The sequence below is a fragment of the Paramisgurnus dabryanus genome, chromosome 7 (assembly GCF_030506205.2).
Source record: "Paramisgurnus dabryanus chromosome 7, PD_genome_1.1, whole genome shotgun sequence".
Classification (NCBI taxonomy): domain Eukaryota; kingdom Metazoa; phylum Chordata; class Actinopteri; order Cypriniformes; family Cobitidae; genus Paramisgurnus; species Paramisgurnus dabryanus.
This window is the reverse complement of record NC_133343.1, coordinates 7,225,632-7,247,513: the sequence shown is the minus strand read 5'-3', so window position 1 is coordinate 7,247,513 and position 21,882 is coordinate 7,225,632. Positions and strand designations below refer to the sequence as shown.

The window sequence follows — 21,882 nt, the reverse complement described above, 5'->3', positions numbered from 1 at the left end:
GTGTAACGAATGCACAAACACACACATGTGTTTTTTATCACATTTAATAACTCACACAAACACGAGTGTCTTTTATCATAAACCCTTTCAAAGAGTGTGCAGCATGAATTCGCGTCCCTCGGAAGAGAAAACACCGGCCACCACAGTGACACATAGTACTAAAGTGTTTTACTCCCACAAACACGCGTGTCTTTTATCATAAACCCTTTCAAAGAGTGTGCAGCATGAATTTGCGTCCCTCGGAAGAGAAAACACCGGCCACCACAGTGACACATAGTACTAAAGTGTTTTACTCCCACAAACACGCGTGTCTTTTATCATAAACCCTTTCAAAGAGTGTGCAGCATGAATTCGCGTCCCTCGGAAGAGAAAACACCGGCCGCCACAGTGACACATAGTACTAAAGTGTTTTACTCCCACAAACACGCGTGTCTTTTATCATAAACCCTTTCAAAGAGTGTGCAGCATGAATTCGCGTCCCTCGGAAGAGAAAACACCGGCCACCACAGTGACACATAGTACTAAAGTGTTTTACTCCCACAAACACGAGTGTCTTTTATCATAAACCCTTTCAAAGAGTGTGCAGCATGAATTCGCGTCCCTCGGAAGAGAAAACACCGGCCGCCACAGTGACACATAGTACTAAAGTGTTTTACTCCCACAAACACGCGTGTCTTTTATCATAAACCCTTTCAAAGAGTGTGCAGCATGAATTCGCGTCCCTCGGAAGAGAAAACACCGGCCGCCACAGTGACACATAGTACTAAAGTGTTTTACTCCCACAAACACGCGTGTCTTTTATCATAAACCCTTTCAAAGAGTGTGCAGCATGAATTCGCGTCCCTCGGAAGAGAAAACACCGGCCGCCACAGTGACACATAGTACTAAAGTGTTTTACTCTCACAAACACGCGTGTCTTTTATCATAAACCCTTTCAAAGAGTGTGCAGCATGAATTCGCGTCCCTCGGAAGAGAAAACACCGGCCGCCACAGTGACACATAGTACTAAAGTGTTTTACTCTCACACACTCGCGTGTCTTTTATCATAAACCCTTTCAAAGAGTGTGCAGCATGAATTTGCGTCCCTCGGAAGAGAAAACACCGGCCACCACAGTGACACATAGTACTAAAGTGTTTTACTCCCACAAACACGCGTGTCTTTTATCATAAACCCTTTCAAAGAGTGTGCAGCATGAATTCGCGTCCCTCGGAAGAGAAAACACCGGCCGCCACAGTGACACATAGTACTAAAGTGTTTTACTCCCACAAACACGCGTGTCTTTTATCATAAACCCTTTCAAAGAGTGTGCAGCATGAATTCGCGTCCCTCGGAAGAGAAAACACCGGCCGCCACAGTGACACATAGTACTAAAGTGTTTTACTCTCACACACTCGCGTGTCTTTTATCATAAACCCTTTCAAAGAGTGTGCAGCATGAATTCGCGTCCCTCGGAAGAGAAAACACCGGCCGCCACAGTGACACATAGCACTAAAGCGTTTTACTCACATAAGCTGCGCCACCATTACGTCCGGATCCAATATTGATAGAGGAGCATTGCTTTTTAATCGCAGTCTCTCTTCAAATCCAGCGTTCTTCTGAACATCCAAACATGTAGCAACTGGTATGATTACCTCGTTTAATAGGAATGATGTCTCTTGACGAAAAACAATGGCCCGAATATGGTACGGTTAACGTTTAGCCATCCTTGCAGTAACTTGTTATGAAAACTAACTCAACTACACGTAATATGTGGGCGCGGTCTCAAGTTGAAGAGCTCATGAATATTAATGACCTCGATCAGTTCCACGTCACACTGATAAGCTTTTTAAACTGACCTGATTTCTCCGCTTATTTCTTTTCAGTGGCTAGAGCTGACAGAGGAGGTGGAAGTTAATTTTCACATTCACGACACAACACAAACACATATGAACCTAACACATATCAAAAAATACAAGTAAAAATGGTTTTATGTGGAAGGGCCTCTTTAAAAAACAACAAACCATAAATCCAAAATAAACTAATTATCCAAAACAAGCCAACCAGCTAAAACCAGACAACTAACCAAAAGAAAAAAAGAATTCAGTGAAGGTGACTACTCTAACTGAACAATAACAAACAAAAATGGTTCAACTGTGTTGTGCTTTGATCTTATATATAAGGCATCACACATACCCAGGCTTAGGAGACTCCAGCAACTTCCCAGTGGTGTCTGTGTCAGTCTTCTCCTTTCTGGGCTCAGCCAGTGATCCTCCTTCATCTGGTAGATCAGGAAAGAGGAATCTAAACACAAATACACACATAACCAGTTATGAATCAGTATGACCAAGATACTTATCACACTGATGTCATTTGTACTAACAACTTACCTGACCAGCTGGAAAATGCGACTGAGATAGGACTGGATCTCATTGACAGCCTGGGGCAGTAATCTACGGTTGGCCCCAACACCAACATATGTCATGCGGTACACAGAAACCAACGTCTCCACCAGTCGACCCAAAGGATGAAGCGGGGTGTCGCATGCCTAAAGGTTAAACATTAGAGGTTAAGAAAACACAGTACAGCGAGCATTCCTATTTCTATCAACTGCTGCTCTGGCGATAAGTCCCACCTTACGGTTAAACAAACCAATCATCATTCAATAATTGGTATTTGCATGCACAGTGGCTGAATCAACCTTGAAAAAAGTGCTATTTGAGCTTAAAGGGACACAAGGCAGCATTTTTATGTTAATAAATCATCTTCGTAAGTCGGTATATGGTTAAATGACTCATTACATGACGAATGAAGACTCTCTCGCCCGCCCCTACCGTCTGTAGGAAGAATACCCCACTTGCAAGTTCGCTGTATCCGACCCGGTGTCCTTCAGTCTCGTATAGTCTTAGATATAGAACGCATTTACTCCCAGACGCTAGGGGGAGCTAGTATAGAAATAATACTCAGACTTGCCTTGTGTGCCTTTAAGAAGCAATTGTTATGGTACGTTTGATGTCAGGTTTAGATGTTTGTCAGAATTATGTTGTTTAATTTCACACAATTTTAAAAATATCGGTCTTTCTCCATTGAAGTAGATAGGTCTTTTGTCTTGCATGACTGAAAAAACTGCTCAGAGTTGTTGCAAAGATGGCCGCCTAGTGACGGGACTTCCCTCAAGGGACTTTGGTATCTTTGGTTAGACAATCCTACTAGAAAAACACTACAAGAGAAGCAAAGCATCCCCAAAAGGATGAAAAAGACAAAAATATGAATGAAAATAAATTTGGCATAGTATATAACCTGTGTACGACTCACCTTGACGAGATACCGCCGAATTGTGTGATAGACTTCTAAAGTTACAGGACCGACATGCTGAGGGATGAACTCTAAACTCTCCAGTGTTTTATGATGAGAGCGACTCAGCAACTCTGGACTAAAACACACACACACACACACACAGTTTATAAATCAAATCTCGAGTAAAGTGTCCACTTTTTGCACTTTCCTAAAAAGAAGGCAACAAAATCATGATACCTGATATCTGTTAACAAGTAAGTCAATCCCAAAATGCAGGGTATCTACCTGTCTCGCTGCTGTCTTCTGTTAACAGTGAGTGCTATAGCGATGTTGTCCCACGCTGTACTGGTTTCTCCCTGTCCAGGAGAATCACAACCCAGTCTGTCCCAGCACTCCACAAACACGGCCTTCCACTTCTCTTCCGAGTGGACGGCTAACCTCCCCAGTTTGCTGCAGACAAACACCATCACAATGATCTTTCTGTAAGAATGTCACTTATAAGGGCACATATTATGCAAAATCATAAGTTTGGACATAAATGTGTGTTTAGGATGACCACACGTCCCATTTTTCCGGGAAGGTCCTTAAGAGTTTGGTTCCAAAACACAATAAATCCATTTTGACTAATTTGGGTAAAAATGTGTTTTCTATACCAAGAATGTGACAAGATGAAAACCACTATTTTCTGTTACAAACTTTCACATAGCATCTTTAAGTTATAATAACATAAAAAATTCAAATCCATAATTTTATTTTCAAAGATTTATTATAAAAACTGATTTTTTTAATCAATATATAAATGTGCATTCATCTTTGCTATGTTATATTCATTAAGTTGACTAGCGGTATACACTGATTAAAAAAACATTAATGGCATTAGTCAAAACACTTACTTTGTCATATTAAGAACATTGTCATTGCTGCTGTAATCCTTAGGACGTCGTCGCTGAACTTTTTTGACAGCGATCCGCTGTAAAATGTTTTTGTCCTGCTTGAATTTTGTTAACTTCGAGTAAAATTATGGAATAAGATCCCCTGGGGTCAATGTGTTAGCATGACAGAAGCTTGATGCTGTCTGGAGAACAAGCAACAGCCGGCATTTTTCCTTCTCCCGAGTGCCTCTTGCATAAATAATTAGATTTTGATGGCTTGCGTTTCTTCCCCCTCTACAGGTTTATCAATGCCATCAAAAGTCTTATTTTGTTTTTGTTTGTTTGTTGATCACAAAGTACAAAATAGATGAGAAAAACTAGGATTCTGTGTGTATTCAAAGCGCCGCCCATATTGTTTACAATGCGTGAAATGCTGCGCTGTGATTGGTTAAGCGGATTTATTGCATTCTGCAGAGAAAAAGGACTGCCGTTTTTTGCATTTGGGGAAAAAAGGGAGAAAAGATGACAGAATAACACGGCGGATATCGGATTCTGCGTAAAATTAAGAATTTACTTTTAAATACTGACTTGATACAATACTGATTTTGGTGGTAACATTTTTTTTATATGGAATTTAGCGTGTTTTGGAACCAAACTCTTTAAATTTACCTATTAATGTTTGAATGTACTAAACCATTAAACACAAACTCTTACTTAAAATGAGTTTTCTCCTTGTCTGAGTCATAGAGGCTGGGTTTATAGTAGGAACCTGAGATCTTCAGTCCGGTTCCCCATACCCCATTGAAGGAACCTTCAATGTAATCTCCATTAGGCATCGTCAACACGCCCTACAGAAAGAGACAACTAAGTGTTAAAAATGTAATTTAGCTACATTTACAAATAGATAAAGGCACAGGTTGTGATGGTTCACAGCCAAATTTGAACCGACAAAGTTTAAAAATTACCTTTCCATTTAAAGTCCAATCCTCTGAAAACTCTCCCTCGAATGTGGTGTCATCTTCTGAGAGTAACACACCAGTACCCTTGGAGGAATGCATGATATGATCGAATTTTAAATACTTTTTCAAGCATGTGTATAGGTTTTTATTCATGACCATGTTTAAAGTATAAAACATCCTTTTCTGTCTTTTGTTTAAATCTCACCATCATCTTATTGTTGCTGAAAGCACCTTCGTAGTACAGGCCGAATTGCGTGACAACAACTCCGTTGCCCTGCCGCTGATCATCCAACCACATGCCCATGTACTTCTCTCCCCTGACCCAAAACACACACACTGTAATGCACCTTCATGAATACAGTTACATTAAATATATGTAGGCATGTCTACTTGCATACCTGGTGATGTCATCAAATACACCATAGCCAGATTTTTTGTCGTACTGCCATTGGCCGATGAAAACACTGGGGGAGGTGGAGTTCAGCTTCCCGCTACGCAGCATCCCGTGACCGTGACGCATGTTATCTTGAAACGAGCCCTCGTACACCTCACCCGAGGCATATCTGAACACAAGTACACACACACAAGCATGAATACATACATCATTTCTATACACTTATGTCCAACTATAAATCCTGAAGAGCACACAGACCTGAACGTCCCAAATCCATGCATCTTCCCATCTTTCCACTGTCCTTGGTAATGATCACAGGTGTTCTGAGTTTTGTTTGGAACAACATAGTCTCCGAAACTGCACACAGAAAAACAACTTGGCTGAAAGTTTGAGAATTGGCAATGAATAAAATCGACTGATTAATAGTATCTGCCACTTACCCATCTTCAAGGCCGTTCTTGAACGCCCCAGTATACATTCTTCCATCCGGCCACTTGACCACACCCCTAAAACAAAGACACAGCCAATCACCATCTTTTTCTGTCGAAGAATAAATAAAAATCCCACAATTCCTTCAATCACATCGTACCGCCCATGGGGTTTTCCTGAGACCCATCTGCCCTCGTATGTGGCCTCCTTAAGCCGACTGTCTTTGTAGAACGTATACGATGCTGTCCGCGAAATGGGCGGATCTGCTCGCTGTGTCAACCCGGTGGATGGAGGTATCCCATCATGACCCAGACCACTAAGTGCCTGCTCCACTGCCTGGTTTATGGAACGAAGCCACTTCGCCTGGTATCATGGGAGCAGAACATTATTATTTAACCTGTTATACAGGTATTAGAAATGTGACCCCGTCTGTGAAATCCAGGCTAAAGTCTCAAACTAATGCTGCGTTTAGACCAGCCACGGTAGAGGGGTCAAGCGCAAGTGATTTCAATGTTAAGTCAATGTAAAGACACGTTGACGTGCGACTGGAGGTCTCGCGGCGCGAATGAGGCGTCTAGTTCGCACGAACAGCGCAAGTTGAAAAATTTGAACATTGGTGGAAAAACGTGCCGCGTTAACCAGTCAGGAGCTTGCTTTAGTAGTGACGTGATTACAGAAAGCGAGCGGAGACGCAGAAGCTCCTCCTATGATGCGAATTTCCACGTGCCGTGAATGTCACGATAACTAGAATTTCACTCGTGAATGAAGCGAGCAAACTCAAAATTTTCAAGCGGCAAACTAGACGGGGTTATGCTGCGGTCACACAAGCCACGGTAGAGGCCTCAAGCGCAAGTGATTTCAATGTTAAGTCAATGTAAAGACGCGTTGACGTGCGACTGGAGGTCTCGCGGCGCGAATGAGGCGTCTAGTTCGCACGAACAGCGCAAGTTGAAAAATTTGAACTTTGGTGGAAAAACGTGCCGCGTTAACCAGTCAGGAGCTTGCTTTAGTAGTGACGTGATTACAGAAAGCGAGCGGAGACGCAGAAGCTCCTCCTATGATGCGAATTTCCACGTGCCGTGAATGTCACGATAACTAGAATTTCACTCGTGAATGAAGCGAGTAAACTCAAAATTTTCAAGCGGCAAACTAGACGTGGTTATGCTGCGGTCACACAAGCCACGGTAGAGGCGTCAAGCGTGAGTTATTTCAATGTTAAGTCAATGTAAAGATGCGTTGACGCGTGTCTGGAGGTCTCGCGGTGCGAATGAGGCGTTTAGCGAGGTGCAGTAGACGCGTTTCCGCCTCGTTCACGCGAATGGCGCAAATTGAGCGTTGCCGCGGGAAGGTGAACATTTTGTTGAACATTTTGAACTTTAACTATTTAATAAATCAGGAGCTTGCTCTAGTAGTGACGTGAATACAGGAAGCGAGCGGAGTCGCAGAAGCCCTTCCCATGATGCAAATTTTCGCGTGAATGTCTCAATGACTAGAATTTCACGCGAGAATGAAGGGAATACACTCAAAATGTTCAAGCGTTCAAATGCGAATTTGACGTCCCAAATGCGTCTGGTGTGAACCCACCATTATATGATGAGATTAGAAGCATCAAAGCTTACTTCAATTTTTAAAATGGCCTCAATCAGCTAATATTAAAGATATCAAGGTTATTTTCCACACAATGTTCTTTACATTATGTAGGATGATATTATGCAGAAAACAGTAATCCCACATCAGAAAAAAAATGACTTTAGCTGGGTTCCACAATTACTTCTAAATTACTATTTAAATTTTGACAAATAAAAAGTGACCTTTTCAGCTGAGGATGATGCCAGCAAAGTGAAACTCTCTTCGGGTGAGGTCAGCTTTAAACCATACCTGCACAACATCTGCCCATTAATGTACAATCCAACAATATAGGATTTTTATAAATAAATAAATAAAGCAACCAAACATGATTGACACACTCACAGGCCAGTGTTGTCCTCAGATACAGGCTCCACCCATAGCGTAGCCAATGGGAAGACATGATGAGTGGAAAACTAGGAGGGGTTGAAAAAGAAACAAAGAGCTCAGATGCAAAAGCCTCTAAATGCTACCTCCGTCAAAAATGAGATAATGACTTTTATTTGACTGATGCTGGTTTATATCTTTTCCCCATGAAATATGATCACGAGCAACGAAATCTTTGACTAAATGCATCTAAAGACATAAACCAAATGTTTTTGCTCTTTTAGGATGAAATAAAGTTACTGTATGTTATGCATTTGTTTATGGATAAGAAAGAACAAAAGTGCGCGCACACACACACACACACACACACACACACACAAAAGAGGGCAAAGGTAATAAAAATAACATAGGTAGGTATTTAAAGCGATAGCTCGGCCAAAAATGAAAATTTCCATGATTTACTCACCCTGAAGCCAACTGAGATACACATGTTTTTCAGACAAACACATTTGCAGCTATTTTAGAAAATGTTTTAGCTCTTCCAAGCTTTATTACAGTTATAAACAGGGTCTACTACCTTCAAACCCAAAGAATGTGCATCCAACGTGATTTTGTAGGAAAATAGCCACATTTAAAAGGAAAACACCACCGTTTTTCAATATTTTACTATGTTCTCTCCTCAACTTAGACAAATTAATACATCTCTCTTCTGAATGCGTGCACTTAATCTTTGTATAGCACGTCGTGAATGTTAGCATTTAGCCTAGCCCCATTCATTCCTTGGGATCCAAACAGGGATGAATTTAGAAGCCACCAAACACTTCCATGTTTTTCCTATTTAAAGACTGTTACAAGAGTAGTTACACGAGTAAGTATGGTGGCACAAAATAAAACGTGCCGATTTTCTAAGCAGATAAAAAAAATATAACGATAAGGCTGCGTTACAAGGAACAACTCAATATTATTTTGTCTTATATCAAAATCCTCCAAAATTTTCTTTAAAATCCTCATTTTAACTTGTGACTGGAGTTGTTGTTTTGCTCTATGCCCCCCACATTCGTCACTAGGCCATTACATCACTATGCAGTTTAGCTATTCCAAATAGTCCAGATATTCCACAAATTCCAAGATGGTGTTGTTACTGGAAGCTAGTTATTTTCATTTATAAAGCTGTAAACATTAATATTTCCTTCCAAAATCACATCGATTTTCCCTCAGGAGGCCTTTATTAACCCCCTGGAGCCGCTTGGATTACTTTTGTGAAGGATGGATGCACATTCTTTGGGTTTAAAGGAATTAGACCCTGTTTCTAACTGTTAAAAAGCTGGGAAGAGCTAAGACGTTTTCTAAAATAACTGAAAATGTGTTTGTTTGGAAAAATAATGGACATGTGTATCTCGGGTGGCTTCATGGTGAGTAATTTTCATTTTTGACTGAACTATCCCTTTAAAGGGACACTCCACTTTTTTTGAAAATATGTTAATTTTCCAACTCCCCTAGAGTTAAGTATTTGATTTTTACCGTTTTGGAATCCATTCAGCTAATTTCTGTGTCTGGCGCTTACACTTTTAGCATAGCTTAGCATGATCCATTAAATCTGATTAAACCATTAGCATCGCGCTTAGAAAATTAAAGAGTTTTGATATTTTTCCTATTTAAAACTTGACTCTTCTGTAGTTACATCGTATACTAAGACCGATGGACAATTAAAAGTTGCGATTTTCTAGGCAGATATGGCTAGGAACTATACTCTCAAACTGGTGTAATAATCAGTGACTTTGCTGACGTAACATGGCTGCAGGAGGCGCAATAATATTACACAGCAGCTGTAAATAGTCCCCTAAGTATCTTTCAATAGCAGGGGACTATTTTCGTGCACTACATAATATCATTGCGCCTCCTGCAGCCATTTTACGGCCGCAAAGCATATCTGCCTAGAAAATTTGCAACTTTTAATTTTCTGTCTGTCTAAGTACACAATGTATCTACAGAAGAGTCAAGTTTTAAATAGGAAAAATATCGAAACTCTTTGGTTATTTCAGGCGCGATGCTAATGGTCTAATCAGATTCAATGGATTGTGCTAGGCTATGCTAAAAGTGGTAGCGCCAGATCCAGAGATCAGCTGAATGGATTTCAAAACAGTAAGAATCAAATTTTTAACTCTAGGGGAGCTGGAAAATGAACATATTTTCAAAAAAAGTGTAGTGTCCCTTTAAGGAAATTATCATCTTGAATAATTACGGACACATTCACTAAGATGAGGACTCAGCATTAAACCACTACTGTACAACAAACAACAATCGAGCACAACATGCCCCTTACACAAATCAAATACAGGCACATTTATGCATAATGTGCTTAAAAATATTTCTCATAAAGGGTTTGCAAGCAGGAAGCCTAGGAATGTACCCAACCAGATGTACTGTCAACTGATATTGGTTTTATACCACACCTTACATCAAACAATATTGAGTCTCCTAACATTGTTTTTTACAGATCCTGGACCATTTTAATTGTTAAAAGGAATATTATACTGAATTCTATTGACAGCATATGTACTCACAGAATGTAATTCTGACTTTATTAAAACATAAGGCTAGATGTTGCCAATAAACCTAAAGTTAAATTTAACCCAGAATATTCCTTATCGCTGAAGCATTACAGCTGTAGGGTGCATCCTCGGCACTAGGGGGCAGTATGCTATAGGGGAAACTTTATTTGTACAGCCCATACTTACAAAACTTTTATAGGGGACCATGCCCTACCAAAACAAAGATAAACATCACTATAAAATTAGTACTTTGGAAAAAGATTGTTGGCCTGACCGAATGCCCTACAAGCGAAGAAAATTAGAACAGGAAACATTATGTACGAGAGTGAGAGTGAGAGAGTGAGAGAAAAAGCAAAAATGAATCTGAAATGATGTTGCATGAAACAATTATATAAAGATAGCAGCAAACCTGTGCGTGAACGAGTGCATCATTAAAGAGCATGAACCAGTTGACTGAAAAACGGCCTGCGTTCTGAAGAGTCAATGCTTTATTACTGCTCTCACAGACCAGCCGACGAGATGCTTTACGAAGGGAGTCCTAAAAGGAGAAAATGTGAGAATGAGAAGAATAGAGAATGGGTGAATATGACAGAAGAGAAAATGTGAGGAGAGAATAAGAGTAGAGATAAAGAGAGGAGAAAATAGAAAGAGACAGACACAAGGGAACTCACGGTCATCTTCCCAGGAAAACTCTTCCAGAAGTGTAGTGTGTATTCTGCCTCCTTTCTCCTCCTCTTCAGATGAAGAGCCATTGACTCGTATTTCGAGGAGGCATCCTGCAACTTCTGATAATCCACAGAGCTCTGTCATATAAACACACATAAAAAACACGTTTCATAGGACAAACATTTGTCTTTGAAAAGATTAAAGACCAACAGTCAGCCAGCGAAACAAACAAAAAATGACTGCTGAACAGTTTTTGCTACTAAAACGAACTCACCGGATCATAACAGGAAGCCAGTTTGAGCAGCAGCCGTCCGTATTCATGCAGGTGTTTGATGGGAAGGTAAAAGAGATGAGCCAGAATATCAGCTAAAGCCAAACCCTCTTCAGAACATTCAGACAACCTTTGAACAACATCTGCCCCCTTGCCAAACACATCCCTATAAAGCCACACAGAAAGAGAGAGGAAAACAAACAGAAAGAGTTAAATATAAAAGGCAAAACTCAATCTTTAAATCTGTTAAACAGTGTATGTTTTATACTATTTAAAAGTTTTAAATAGGAAAAATATTGAAACTCTTTGGTCATTTTGAGCGTAATGCTAATGGTCTAATCAGATTCAATGGATTATGCTTAGCTATGCTAAAAGTGGTACTGCCAGACCCGGAGATCGGCTGATTGGATTCCAAAACTGTAAATTTCAAATTTTTCACTTTAGGGAAGCTGGAAAATGAGAATATTTTAAAAAAAGTGGAGTTTCCCTTTAAAGGTGACATAGAATGATTGAACGGGGTATTTATCCTTGTTCTGTGATGTGACACGTAGACAAAACATTTTTTGTTTGGGTCTGTAATGCCTTAGAAGCTTCCTAAAAACCTCTCTCAGATAGCTCTATTAGGGTGGGGGATTTTAAACAAGTGGTTTTGCACCTATTTGGCCCCCCCTACTGGCTTAACTTGCAATCTCATTACTGATTGGCTGACTTTGCTGCCACTCAAAAAATGTAGCCAATTATTTTAAAGTGGAGGGGCAGTGAGATGCCTTTGATGTCATATGCATCAGTTTTTCAGATTGGGTCGTTTTCTGGCTGACATTTCTAAAAGAGGAATTTCTATGAGACTGAGATGTTTAGCATGTCTAGCACTTTTTGTATGTTCGTAAATGCGGGTAGACTACCATTATTCAACAAAGACAAGGTTAAAATGGTTTTTCATTCTCTTCTCCCTTTAAGGTCACCATTCACTTTCATTGTATAGATAAGAGTGTCATGAACATCCAATCTACAATCTGCTTTGTGTTCAACAAAAGAGGCAGTCATAGAAGGTTTGGCATGGGTTTGACACGAAGATAAGTAGCGTAAACAATCATTGCATTTCCAGGGGACACAGGGAAATGTATAACTTGAATGCACTCTAAATTACTTTGAATAAAATTTTACTACTCAACAATAAGTCTGGCCTCATTACATAGCTGAACACATAATCGTTTATAAGGACGGTTCTGCTTTGGGTCAGTTTATTACCCATAACAGATACCTCACACACACACACACACACACACACACACACACACACACACACACACACACACACACACACACGACACTCACTGGCAAGGCTTGACAAGAGCCTGAAATCCTCCCATGACTAAGAAATCACCCACTGCAGAGCAGTACCTGTTTTAATGAGACATAAGGGAATTATTAGTGTAAGAAAAATGATACAAACTGTATATTTGTAAAGCTGAAATGCTCCAAATTCTCCACTTTATAGCAGGGCTTTGAACCAGAATTTTTCCCAATTGGTTCGTTCCGAACAGAAACAGTATTTTAACGTTAAAGCAGAGGGTCTGTTCTTTTATTTGATATGTTGTATGTTTATATATTTAAAGAAGAACATTTTCTGGAAGGCATTAAACTTTGGTAAAAATCATAAAAAATGCTGGTGCTTGCTGGCAACTTTTTTAAAAAACCCTGGCGTGGAAAGATTTATATAGTCTGTTTTATATGTGTACTCGAACCTACGCGCGCAATCGAACACATAGCCTTTTGACTCACATGTGTACACAGACATTTGCCGCATGCGCATTACGAAAATGCAATGCATTTTCTGGGCTACATACTACAATACTGTGGGTGCATGCACACACTTTCTGATGAAAAAAACTGTTTTACGACTATGCTTTGGCCTTAACAATTAAACAGGCTATTTTTAGTACTCTACCTTTAAAACCTTTATATGAAAATGACCTTTGTTGTGATTGGCCAAGTTAGCCCTTTCTGGATATTTACGGATAATCTGTAAACGCCCCTCGTCTTATTTTTTATGTTTGCGTTGTATACTTACTCTGAATACGTGTCCAGGAAAAGATGCGCGTCATCAAGAAGAACAATACCTCGGATGTCACGCGACCGTCTCAGGAAAGAGGTCAGGGAAGCTGAATTTTGACCGGTGAGCTGAGACAGACGACCTAATCGTCCAATCAAATTCTGCAGCAGCCCTGAAGACTGACCGAGGGCGGAGCTTAGAGAATCTAAAGTGAAATAATATTTTTAGCTGTATTTTTTGCATTGAGTTTGTATGTAATGTTCCTGCAAAAATCATAACATGCACTCTGGATAAAATCTGCTAATTTATTATGAAAGAAAATACAACACAATATTAACACACACACGCACAATGTCGTACCCAGTTTGAGCAGAGGCTGTAGCAGAAGATTCTTGATGTTACTGAGTTTACAGTAGTATTTTCGCTCTGCGGCAGCCAGCTCGTGTAGACTGCTTTTAAAACCCATTACGTTACGGTCTGCCAGCGCCGCGCATGTCTGTCCACCCGTGCACACGCTGCTCACATAACCCAACTAGCACACACAGTGAAAGTCATGTAAATATCAGTGTTGATATATACATAATTTATGACAGGGCTACTGAACTTGACCGTCCTTCAGAATTTAGCTTAAACTCAAATCAAACAAATCTGATTTAAACTTTTCCACTTTAAAATTATATTTAGGTGTGTTTGACTTAAACTAAAATCTGCAGGGCACCGATCCTCAAGGACAGGAGCTAAATAAATGATGATGGTGAAGGTTTGCTCACGTTCATACAGAAGGGCAACAGCACAGGTTGTTGTGTATATTTTCCTGTTTGCTCCTCTGCTGTCTCCTCTTGCTCTTCTTTCACCTGCTTCCCACTGTAGTACAGGATTGGTTGCATACAATCTCCATCAGCCAGTAAGAGAGTGTGCTGTTGTCCTGCCCCTATATCCCACACACGAATCCCCTCTGACAGCTGCGAGTGGACAAAAAGTACAAACCAAAACTCAAAAACTGTCAAACTGGACACGTGTACTCCTAATACCAAAAGAGCCAATACCAAATTTGCTGTGACATGTTCCCATCTTGAAAAACATGGCATTCATAGTGACTTAAGTGAATCATTTGTTTGGTGTATACTAAACCCTTGTTTAGGGTTAGGGTGCTGCTTTGGCACCAGACTGCTGCTCTGTTTACTGGCATTTATACAAAAGCAATCAAGTAGAAACACTATTGGGAAAAACGAAGTAACTTTTCCTGCTCAAAAATAACTGGGAATTTTGCATAACTGTACACAGTAAAATTAACATGTAGGGCCCTATCTTGCACCCAGCACAATTGACTATGTCAGTGACGCATGTATCATTCGTATTTTGCACCGGCGCACAGCGGGTTTTTCCCTCCACAGACGCACGTCGGAAAACTAGGGAATGAACTTGCGCTCCCTGGGAGGTTCAGCGCAAAAAAAGAGGCGTGTTCCGGCGCAAACCATCCCAGATGCTATTTTTCAGTTTCAAAAAACAATTGCGCCACTGACCAGAAAAAAAAGTTTAAAGTCAGTGGCGCGTTGCGCGTTGTTCATTATGCTATTTAAAGGGCGCATGCTTGACCATAATGTATAGCGTGCACAACGCGCATACACTTTGCATCTAATCTACACAGATGCAACAGTTATTTTTGCAAATCATAAATTGTTACACTTAAAAATATTAATACACGAGATAAGGGGAATCATAGTGGTGAGCATTGTGGTGATAGTTTTTATTTATTGTGTGGCTGCGTTAAAAAATTCTCATGCAAATAACGATTAAAATATTTTCATAAGTTTGTTGTGTGGCTGTATTACGTTTATTTTATGTAAATAATAATTTAAATGTTTTCATAAGAAACCTTAATGTAAATGTCCTCTGCTGGCGTCAGGTCATAGGCAGATCCACCTCCCGTTACACGGCTTGCCCGATTTATGCTGGCAAGCTTGTGATTTACAAGAATGTCGGTCTCCTCGGCTGTGAACCACTCCTGGCGTGCGCCTGGTAAATCCGTCATAATAATAGCAACCCGACATGGAACCTGCGTCCTTGCGTTTTAAGGGAATGTTGGATAGCGTTCTGATTGGTTTATTTGACGTTACGCCCAAACCACACCTATGAATAATGAACCTACTTCAGACCAACCCCTTATTGATTTGCGCCCGGCGCAAGAGTTATTTCTCACCCCGGGAAAATAGCAACAGCGCCCAAGATCCGCCCACAAACTCACTTGCGCGTTGCGCTTCGCACTTGCGTTTCAGATCGTTAAAATAGGGCCCAATGTCTGTTGACAAACTTTATGTTGGCTTGACAAAGCCTGGACTTTATGTTTAAAAGAATTTGAAGTGCTTTAAAGCGGGGTTAATGCTATTTCATTCTGACTTATTATTAGTGTCAAATTATTAGTGTTTTTCTGGGCCAAATTATGCCTCCTTTTTTCTACAAGTGTCTGGGTACCCGTTGGATTTCGTTGAAATGGGGTGGTCCCAACCGGGTCATAAGTTGGAGGCAGTAAGTAAAACTGCATCCAATGTCTGTGTTTTGTTGGTAATCGGCACGTAAGTGCATATAATGTAAACGACACAAACATGAAGTGAATCATAAGATATTCAGAGATAGTGAGATAATGTTTTGTGTGTGTTGCTTGCTCGTGACTCGCTCCTCCTGGTGAACACCAATGGAATTTTCCCTAGAGTTGATCTGTCTTTTATAAATCTGATAAAATTAAAGACTCTTTGGAGATATGAAGATACTCAAGATTAACATAAGATGACAAGAAACAGTGTGTGTTATGTTTAACGTGAACCTATTTAAAAGCCATCATACACCCGCTGCAATGCGGCGCAACACGACACCAGTGTTTTTGATAGTTTCAGCTAATTTTGCTAATATTTTTGTTATTTAAAGAGTGCATTACATGGATGCGCACAAACGTTTTTAAATATGAAAAACGAAAGGATTAAAATGTAAAAGATTATTATTGAGTCTCTTGGACATAAATGAGGACCTGCTGATTTTACTTATTACTCCATGACTAAAAAAACACCTTTTAAAGAAAACCAAAGCTTATTATTTAAAAAATAATAATAAATAACAAAAATAATTATTTCAATAAATAAAAACCAAAGCAAAATTTTCAACACCAATCTTAAACTGATGGTATCACCAAGTAAATAGGGAATCCGCCATGGCACGAGTGCAACTGGCTTTTAACTCTTTCCCCGCCATTGACAAGTTAACTCGTCAATTAAGAGAACATGCTTACCTGCCAATGACGAGTATTTCTGGCTTTCCGCAACTTATAAAACCTGAAAGTATTGCCCTAGGGCAAACAGCTGTATGTCCGTGTAAGTTCTGAAGATCATTCTGAATCTGATTTCTATCAAAAATCCTTCACAAAAATGGAATTATCTCAACTTTTTGTTCAAAATTGGGTGTTTTTGAAGAAATCTACCCATATTTGATATGTGATGTAAAGAGAACTAATGAAGGTAGGATAAAACAGTTTTTTTGTTTGAAAGAAGAGGGTATGTTCTTTCATTTGATATATTGTATGCTTTTCTGGAAGGCATTAAACTTTTGTGAAAATCATGAAAAATGCTGGCGCTGCCTGGCAACTTTTTTTTAAACGCTGGTAGGGAAATAGTTAAAGGGGATGAGATATGAGAGTCTCATTGGTTTATTGCACATTACGCCCAAAACACATCTATTACTCATTACGAGAACAGGAACAACCCTTTTAGACAGTCCACCAGGTGCACACAACATTTATCCCGTCTTTAAACTAGCAAAAATGTATTGGGACACGCCCTAAGCGCACTTGCGGTGTGCGCTTTAGACCATGCACTTAGATCGTTAAAATAGGGCCCAAAGACTGTGATAACCTCCAGCCATGCCACATGTGTTCTGATATTCAGAACAACAGAATTCTTGCTTATGAAATATTGCTCATTTAACAACAATTTACAAAACAATGGTATGTTCTAATTAAGGGCGAATGTACCTTGGTTAAATGAGGAAAATTGGTGGGTGATTCCATGTGTCCGAGCTGACCAGATGTGTTACAGCCCCAGGAAAACACCTAGAAAACACACACACACACACACACACATTACAAGAGGTTCCAATAGAGATATTCACCATTACAAGGTTATAAAGACTGAAGTGCATTACCTGTGATTGTGTGGTCAGGGCAAGAGAGTGAGAAGCACCTGCGGCCACTCTCAACACCTCTTTACCACTAAAACTTTTAATGCAGACGGGCTGCGGTCTAGAAAGAGAGAGAGGATTAAAATTAGGAGTTGTTCCAGTACATCAAATAGTGCATCCAATCTTATAGTGAGCGAGTGCTACTTAAAGGAATGAAATAATTTGGATTGCACTGACTGGTCCTACAATTCACTCAAGAACTGTAAAACTAATTTTTCAACATAATTTTTTAATTAAAGCTAGATATCTAACTGATTCATTTAAAAAAGAACGACATAAATATCTTCCTTTGAGAAAAAAGAAATTAATACAGCTTTTTGGGTGAACTATCCCTTTAAAAGTTCTTTAAAAAGTATGTTCTCATTTTAGCAGGGCAAGCCTCTGAATATTATATTCTTAACTTATGTAAATGTTTAGAGCCTAGAGTTAATAGGATGAGTTGAAACCTGGGGAGGAGGTCTCCATGTCCAAGCTGTCCTTCTTGGCCCCGCCCCCAGCTCCACACTTCTGTCTGCAAAGATGGCAAGTGGGCATCTGACTCGGATATACCTCCGGAAGTGAGCGGTACAGGCCGTCCACGTGTACGACTTGTTCGCCGCAAAAGACGAGGAGACACTGAGAAAAAAAGAAAGACTGAATTTCAGCACATGGATTACAGCTGTTCTGATATTTAATAAAACTCTTACTTGTGTAATACTGTAAACTTAAAGGAATATTCCACTTTCATAAAAAATTAAGATAATCCCCCCCCCCCAAGTCATCCAAGATGTTTATGTCTTTCTTTGTTGAGTCAAGAAGAAATTAAATTTTTTGAGGAAAACATTCCAGGATTTTTCTTCAAATAATGAACTTTAATGGACCTCAACAGTTCACAGTTTCAATGCAATTTAAAATTGCATTTTCAATGCACCTTCAAAGGGCTCTAAACGACCACAACCGCAAATATTTACCACAAAAATTCACATCCTGTTGGTAAATAATTTGAGTAAATTTGATAAGATCTGGTCACCTCTTCTGCAGCACCTTGATAACACAGGCTGATAAACTATGCAGTGTTTATTGCACCATTACAGTACATTCACACGGGGCGTAAGTGTTGACGCTTCCCATTCACTTTTAACTCTTTCACCGCCAGCGTTTTTAAAAAAAGTTGCCAGCCAGCGCCAGCGTTTTTCATGATTTTCACCAAAGTTTAATGCCTTCCAGAAAATGTTCTTCTTTAAATAAATAAACATACAATATACCAAATGAAAGAACAGACCCTCTGCTTTCAAACAAAAAAACCCGTTTCATCCTACCGTTAGTGGTTCTTTTGCAATCAGCTTTTGAATATGGGTAGGTTTTTGCAAAAACACCATATTTTGAGCAAAAAGCAAAAATAATTCCATATTTGTGACGGACTTTTCATAGAGATCCGATTCAGAGCGATCTTTAGAACAGACACGGACATGCAGCAGCTTGCCATAGGGCAATACTTCCGGTTTTAAAAAGTTGCGGAAGGGCGCCACCTGGTGGATAATAGCGGTATTGCGGAAAGACGGAAAATCTCGTCATTGGCGGGGAAGCGTTTTCTCTTAATTGACGAGATATCTCGTCAATGGCGAGGAAAGAGTTAATGTGTGACGTAAAGCGTTGGCGAACTGAATTGTGGATCCGTCGGCGCCGCGTCAGTGCCGTTGCTCGCGGCAGAAGTTGAACATTTCTCAACTTTTCAAGCGGCAACGCGCGCGTCAACCAATCATTTCGCCTTATGCCAATAACCTAGGCAGAGCCAGCCAATTACGTTTATGGAAGACCGGAGCTTGTGTTGCGGCCCCAGTGATTGGCTGTTGGCCACGCTTCAGACAAGCCTTCCATTAAGCGTTAACGCTTACGCCCCGTGTGAATGTACCGTTAAAGTAACAACCATATAGTCCCTATAGGTTGGAGTGGGATGAAAAGGTTATTTTGTATTTTTTTTATACGGTATTTTGTTGTATATTGTACGCTAAGTTTCTCTCTTTATTATATATAGGTATGCATGTATACTGATATGACCTTTTTTGTTGTTGTTGTTTTGTTCTTCTTCCTTTTTTATATTCTAAATGCCATTAGCAATAATGACAAGTACATATATTTTTTTTCATTGGCAAAAATGGCAATTGTTTCGTCAGATAAGACCCTTATGCCTCGGTTGGGATCGTTTAGAGACCTTTGAAGTTGCATTAAAGCTGCAAACTGTTGAGGTCCACTAAAGTCCACTATATGGAGAAAAATCCTGAAATGTATTCATCGAAAAAAAAAAAATATATTTTAGACTAAACAAAGACAGAAATTAACATCTTGGTTGACATGGGGGTGAGTAAATTTTCTGGATTTTTTTATGAAAGTGGATTATTCCTTTAACAACAAAATTAAAAAAAATTCTTACAATAATATATTTTTTTCTTTTGAACATGTGGACTGTTTACCACAAAAAGCCACCAAAATAAAAACGCGAGAAATTAAAATCTTTTTTTATATTTTTATATTGGGATGTGTTTTATCTTCAGCTCACACATATCTCTATGCATAAAATAAATAAGAACATTTATGGCTGGAAAATAAACCTGGTCGCACATTTATCAAAAAAGACACAAATGGATCATGATCAACAGGAAAATAAGATTGTGAATTCATTGCGGCTCCACATCATGAATCATTTAACAGCATAGGCACAGACCCGCAGACTGAACCAACACATTACACACACACACCATGGTCATATGCACACAACAACACACTCAGACTGGTGACATGCTGAGTTATGCTCCAAACCCGCTGAGGTCCATCTGTTACACAGGTGCAAGTGAAAAGGAGACAAGTAAAGGTGTATGTGTGATGCAGGTAGCTCAAAGCAGATAACTTATATTATCTTCAGCTGACTTATGTATATAGACTTAGGCAAGACCTTTTCTCCGATGATTCCTGCGTATCCAAGAGTCTCACAAGTAGAAAGACCTGAAACCCTACATTACCATCTCTAATCCAGGTAGCTACATGTAAGAAATGTGTAAACATGTTTTGAAAACTATATACAACTAAGAACTAAATATAGTAACAAAAAAGCAAAATTCACTAAATCTAAAATACTTTTTACACAAAAATACCTTCAGGTGTTGCAGTGGACAGCATTGCCTTCACCTCAGCCTCTGCATTATCTGTAACCATAGCAACAGCAGTACATGGGACACCTGTCAATCTGCACCACGGGCAAAAATTTGAAGAGGGGCGGCAATAAATGGCACATTTACAGGCTGGACACGTAGCCTTTACTTTGAACCGAATTAACTAAGTCTTACCGCATGGCACAGGATTATATTTAACCCTCATGCATTCAAATACTAAAAGATTATGTTCATTAACAGTCATTCTTTTGGGGCCAAATGCCAGTCCAATCTCACCGCACACTGCTTAGATCGTTTGCTTTAAATATTTAAGAAATTTGTCACAAAAGGGATGAATGGTGTTAGTTATTTATCACCTCTGTACAAACAGCAACACAAAGCGTTCAATGAAATGACAGAGAACATAAACAAAGAAACGCATTTTACTCCATGCTGATGAGAACACAAACACAGGCAGGCACACATCTCTCTATGTAGACTTACAGAGATGGTACACTGAGTGTAAGAGAAGGAGAGCATGTGTACCCTGAGAGAGAAGACCCGGCAGGGACAGGCGACGGCTAAGCTCCGCCTCCTCCTCACGGATGTCCCCCAGGCTAGAGCTTTTCTTGCCCTGCATGGGCTCTTCCAGACGGAGTCTCTCTTCCAGTCGCTCACGCCCCTCACCAGGAACCTGAAATGTTATATTATTCTGTTATTGTTCGATATCTTATCTATTATACAACTATTACACAAACAATTCCAGTTTGAGGTTAAATGTCTTCATCAAGGACATTTACATTTATTAATTTAGCAGATGCAAAGCAGCATTCAAGGCAGAAGTCCCCATTGGATTCAAACTTACAACCTTTTGGTTACCAGCCCAAATAGGTCACAAAAAGGAATAAGACGCAACTTAAAGGAACACGCCCACATTTTGGGAATTTAGCTTATTCACCGTATCCCCCAGAGTTAGATAAGTCCATACATACCTTTCTCATTTCCGTGCGTGCTGTAACTCTGTCTGACGCAGCCCCCGCTAGCTTAGCTTAGCACAAAGACTGGAAGTGAATGGCTCCAACTAGCAAACTTTTTTTTCAGTGTGAAAAT

At 39.8% G+C, this 21,882-nt stretch overlaps 1 protein-coding gene across 6 annotated transcripts in view; it reads right to left on the bottom strand.

Moving 5' to 3' along the window:
• Nucleotides 1–21,882, bottom strand: part of als2b (alsin Rho guanine nucleotide exchange factor ALS2 b) — a 32,442-nt gene that overhangs the window by 7,149 nt on the left and 3,411 nt on the right. Inside the window, exons 6-31 of one of the 6 annotated variants that reach the window (XM_073815349.1) lie at nt 21,277–21,466; nt 20,776–20,826; nt 18,094–18,262; nt 17,612–17,708; nt 17,442–17,519; nt 14,194–14,385; nt 13,784–13,955; nt 13,442–13,628; nt 12,706–12,771; nt 11,374–11,536; nt 11,105–11,236; nt 10,843–10,971; nt 10,620–10,643; nt 7,900–7,970; nt 7,740–7,806; nt 6,089–6,291; nt 5,940–6,005; nt 5,758–5,856; nt 5,504–5,668; nt 5,311–5,422; nt 5,112–5,189; nt 4,861–4,994; nt 3,560–3,724; nt 3,293–3,410; nt 2,368–2,525; nt 2,174–2,281 (exon numbers count right to left, since the gene is read on the bottom strand). In XM_073815349.1, the coding sequence (XP_073671450.1) occupies nt 2,174–2,281; nt 2,368–2,525; nt 3,293–3,410; nt 3,560–3,724; nt 4,861–4,994; nt 5,112–5,189; nt 5,311–5,422; nt 5,504–5,668; nt 5,758–5,856; nt 5,940–6,005; nt 6,089–6,291; nt 7,740–7,806; nt 7,900–7,970; nt 10,620–10,643; nt 10,843–10,971; nt 11,105–11,236; nt 11,374–11,536; nt 12,706–12,771; nt 13,442–13,628; nt 13,784–13,955; nt 14,194–14,385; nt 17,442–17,519; nt 17,612–17,708; nt 18,094–18,262; nt 20,776–20,826; nt 21,277–21,466 (3,194 nt within the window). The remainder of the gene's footprint in view (nt 1–2,173; nt 2,282–2,367; nt 2,526–3,292; nt 3,411–3,559; nt 3,725–4,860; nt 4,995–5,111; nt 5,190–5,310; nt 5,423–5,503; nt 5,669–5,757; nt 5,857–5,939; nt 6,006–6,088; nt 6,292–7,739; nt 7,807–7,899; nt 7,971–10,619; nt 10,644–10,842; nt 10,972–11,104; nt 11,237–11,373; nt 11,537–12,705; nt 12,772–13,441; nt 13,629–13,783; nt 13,956–14,193; nt 14,386–17,441; nt 17,520–17,611; nt 17,709–18,093; nt 18,263–20,775; nt 20,827–21,276; nt 21,467–21,882) is intronic. The other 5 variants (XM_065293662.2, XM_073815351.1, XM_073815350.1 and 2 more) reach the window with 5 other exon arrangements.